Source organism: Pterocles gutturalis, unplaced genomic scaffold, assembly GCF_000699245.1.
Source record: "Pterocles gutturalis isolate BGI_N339 unplaced genomic scaffold, ASM69924v1 scaffold39086, whole genome shotgun sequence".
Classification (NCBI taxonomy): domain Eukaryota; kingdom Metazoa; phylum Chordata; class Aves; order Pterocliformes; family Pteroclidae; genus Pterocles; species Pterocles gutturalis.
The window spans coordinates 12,165-16,452 of NW_010099225.1; the positions used below are offsets into that span (position 1 = coordinate 12,165).

The 4,288-nt window shown below is 52.1% G+C and overlaps 1 protein-coding gene across 1 annotated transcript; it reads right to left on the reverse strand.

Moving 5' to 3' along the window:
• Nucleotides 1–1,820: 1,820 nt before the first annotated feature.
• LOC104463379 (chromosome unknown open reading frame, human C3orf70) lies at nucleotides 1,821–2,619 on the reverse strand. Its single transcript, XM_010075691.1, has one exon. The coding sequence runs from the start codon at nucleotides 2,605–2,607 to the stop codon at nucleotides 2,071–2,073; it is 537 nt and encodes a 178-aa protein (XP_010073993.1). The 5' UTR covers nucleotides 2,608–2,619; the 3' UTR covers nucleotides 1,821–2,070.
• Between the last annotated feature and the right edge of the window lie 1,669 nt (nucleotides 2,620–4,288).

Consider the following 4,288-nt stretch of genomic DNA (forward strand, 5'->3'; position numbering starts at 1 on the left):
GCTTGGTGCCCGTAGCGGGGGCTGGCGAGGAGCACCCTGGCCGCAGGAAAGGCCTCGCTGCTGCTCATCCCATGGGAGGGTGCGTCTGCCAGCCCACCCCGTCCTCCCGGGACGGAGAAGCTGCCTCGGAAGAAAGCTCAGGCAGGCCAGGCACAAGAGCGAGCTTGTTCAGCTCTCTGCTCAGCTTACAATTGAAAGATTAAATATGAATAAATGCTGTAGGTTTACACATAATGCTTCCTTCTACCTATGGAATGTGTCTGAATGGTCAAAAGACACTAAAACGTTGTTAGAAACTTTAGTTAACCAAGACAGACAACCCTGCTCTTAAAAAATAAGTAAATCCTATCTAGTTTTACTACAGCCTATGTTTAAATGCCCTCAGTGTTTTCAGGTGCCTTGGGAGAATGTATCTGTTCATGCAACGGCCCGAGGTCCTCATTTAGCAAGCATTGCGCTTTTTTATGTAAGTCATCCAAACTATAAAACCTATTGTTTTTGTCTGAAAGTGTTAGTCTAGAAAGGACAGGATTACTGTAGAGCCATTGATGGTGAACTCCTCGCACACGCGTGTGCACGTATACACACTGCTGCCTAAACGCTTTGTAAGGATCCTGATTACCAAGTGTATAAAATTAGCAATACGTGGTCAGGATGCAGCGAGGGCTGAGCCATCCCGTGGCACGGGCTCTGGTGTCCGTCACTGAACCGCACACACTGACCCAGCCCCGTGTCCGCCAGTGACTGCTCAAACGCCAGCAGCACCAGGAAACCCAGCGACGCTGTTGAAAGCAGCGTTATTACTGACTCCAGCTGATGAAAGCAAACTGAAATCTTCTGAGAACGACACTTGTGTTTCGTCGAGCAGGGCTGAAGCCAAAGCACCGGCGAGGCAGCTCGCGCTTCCCAGCTGTTGGGGGAACCTCTGCTCAGAATCCGCTCGGGAATGGGGTGCAAAGCAGCGGGACCCGACGCTCCTCTCTCCGCTGGGATGCCCTTCGTTAGGCTGTGTTTGAACAAGGATACGTGCTACCACCTCCCACGGGCACCGCCACGCTGTCCCCAAGCTCTGCTGACACAGTGGTGTGGCTGCTTAACGACTTTGTTTTAAAATTGTGTTATTCTTCAGGCAGATGCAGGCCCTGGGGCCATTTGGTCCTGAGTACGCGTGGCCGGCACCAGACAGCACGGGAGGAAGCAGCAGGCAAAGCCAAGGGCAGGTTTAGTGTGTTTGGAGGTAGTAGCTCCCTTCACCCCTCATTTCACACCCCAGCCCGGCATGGCATTGGTTGGACGGCCGTGCTTTCTCGCTGCCTGCTCCCCCTCCTGCCGAGCTGCAAAAGCCAGATCCCTTCCCGAGATCCGTGTGGAGAGAAGGGACCAGCTGGATCCAGGTCACTGAACTCCCTCCGGAGCACCAGCTGCCTTCTCAGGAGACTTCAGAGCCTGACCAAACTCAGCAGAAGCTCGGTGCATAGCCTGGAGAAAAGTTGGAGGCACTTTGTGCATTCCCACGCCTGCCATACCGACCCGCCGCAAGAGCAGTGCCAACAGCCTCTGAGAAGGGTCACACCAGCACTAGAGAAAAGGACGGACAACGCGCAAGGACAGAGGCTGGAAGAGCCTCTGGCACCGCACCTCGCGGAGCTGTTGGAGAAGGAAAAAGGGCAACGTGGTTTTGCTGCACCAGCTCACCCTCTGTGCTTTGAAGGCCCCCTGCAAACCTCCTGACAGACAGAAACATCTCAGGTGGCACATCCTTGTACGAGAACTCGTATGCGATGTAACCCAGACCACGCCAAGGGCCGGTTTTGGCTATAAAAGTCTTAAGATTCGTCACTACCGTACGTGCAGACGTGGGAGATCTGATCAGGCTGAGAACGTGTTAAAATCACTCAGGCTGCTGCTAGCTCACCCACAGGCAAGTCCCGTGACCGCACTCCCATGAGGAATCTGAAATATCAAGTGCACTGGAAAAAAGGGATTGTCAGAAAAAAACGGAAAATATAAATACTACAAAAGCAACATTACTGAGAGGGAACTGGACAGATCTGATACCAGCTTGTGGGATCACACAGTGGTTTCTATAGTCTCAATCACTTCCATTTCGCACTGCGAGGGTGACAAGAGCGGGCATTCATCTGGTTCCCAGCTGCTATCCGGGCTGTAATCCTCCTCTGAACTCAGCTCGGCCACCCCCTCCGTGTCCTCGTCACACGACTCCACGTAGTGAACCCCCACCGCATTGATCCCGGAGTCCTCGGAGCTGGAAGGGGACGAGCAGTGATCTGGTTTTGGTGTATTGCTCTCTTTTGTGATTAAGGCATTGCGAACGGGGGCTTCCTCGGGCTTTATCTTGTGGGGCGCGGGGGGAGGCTGCCTCTGCACGTAGCACATCTTCCCGTTGATGCATTTCACGCGGTAATTGTCAATGAAGAGGTCTGCGATCGTGCAGAACTGTGGGGAGTCGGGGGGCAGAGGGGGCTGGAAGACGGGCGCAAACTTCAGAAAGTGTTGGGTGAGGGAGACGGAGATCTGGATGGTGTTTGTAGATTCCCGAGGGCGAACGGGTATTTCGGTGCTGGGAAGCTGCTCTACGGGTGTCATGGGCTGATAGACATATTTACCTGTCGGCAAAACAGAAAAGCAGCATTTAAAGATCGTTTAAGTTAGAAGCAAACTGATGAGGTGGTGCTTGCCCTGGGCCGTTAATAACAGCCAAGCGTTCCCTGCAGGCAGCAGCCACTCTGTTTTCAGCAGCCTCAAGGTATCTGGTCCTCTCCTGGTGCGGATTCTCTGACGCTTAATTCTGTAGGTGAGCATGACCTTCCTTACCCCAGTCCTGCTCCTCTCCCTGCCCCTGCTCCAGAGCCATCTGCAGGACATCACTAACTAGAACATTAACTCCAGGGGCACAGCTCCGTAGCTAAGAAGGGGGACACACAGCAAGCCTGCCCACACCCCTTTCTGTGGGAAAGAAAACTCAAAAGATGCTCAGACACTTTTTTTTTAGTTGTTGTTTCACTGAACACAGAGCAGTTCTAGCTTACACCTTTGCTACAATGATGTACATCTTATTACATTGTTGTTATTCCAAATTACAATGAGTCTTCCTGCCTGCATTTCCATGGGTTTTTTTTGGTTTTTTTGTTTTTTTTTTCTTGGGACTAGATCATGTTTTTCTCTATTATAAACCAGAATTACACGACTGCAATTAGAATTTGACAGCAGAAAATAAGGGAATTCTCAAACCATAGAAATGCTTTAGGCATCTTGATTATCTGGTTAAGCAGTAAGAAAATAGGATTATGTTGGTTATATAGAGCTGAACCAAGTGTGAACCGAAAAATCTTTACTAAAATAAATAAATTATTTCTGAGCAGAAAATCAGTACTTTGTTAGGAAAAACTGAGAAACCCGAGGCTATGCCTAAGACTGTAAAATGCTGCATTTGATTTGTATGAAGCCTCTGAAAGATTCATGTCTCCCTAGGAGCTTGTGCACTAGGAAAGCACAAATTTCCAGCAGACTTGCAAGTAGCGGGGCTCTCAGAAGAGTTTGGATGCACGAGCTGCAAATACTGCTTTGCAAAGGCAGAAAAAGCACCCCGGCAGGAAGGACTCTCTTGATGCGTGAAGCTCTACCAGGTAAGGAGCAGAAAGCCACTAAGGTGCAGTAATGAATCCAGCTGTGTGCTAATGATCTGCCAGGTGTGTTTGTGTCTGCAGCCCTTCTCCCCCAAATTCCTTTGGAAAATCAGAGCAGGGATTGCATTTCTGCTCAGGGAGGCAGCAGCAGGAGAGCAGGGCTTTCCTCTCCCCAGGGAAGGGCTCGCTCCCCCTGCCATGCTTCTCTGCAGTCCAACATCCCCTCCTCAGCCTGGGAATCCTGCCCAGGCATGGGGAGAGCTCTGACTGCAACAAGCTCCCAAGCAGGGTGCCGGCGGTGCCCCAGCTGCCTGTTGAAAGCACCGGGACAGGCTGAGGGATCCCAGCTCCTGGCTGCAGCAGCCTTGGGGCGCTAGGAAATGCCCTTCCCAACCCTGGCGCTGGGAGGGACACAGCTTGCGTGGAAGTTGGCTGCGCTCCTCCGCTGGGACTTCAAACCCCCTCGCCAAAGGGCAAGGAAAGCAGAGGAAACACTGCAAGGAGCTGGGAGCTGAGCAGAAAGCTCAGGGGAGCACCGGCACAGCGGAAAGGCACGCTGCGAGGCCAGCGAATGCCGAACGCAGAGGAACCAGCACCAGGTGTGAAAAGCCCACCTGTCCTGCCACGGGAGAGAACAGACG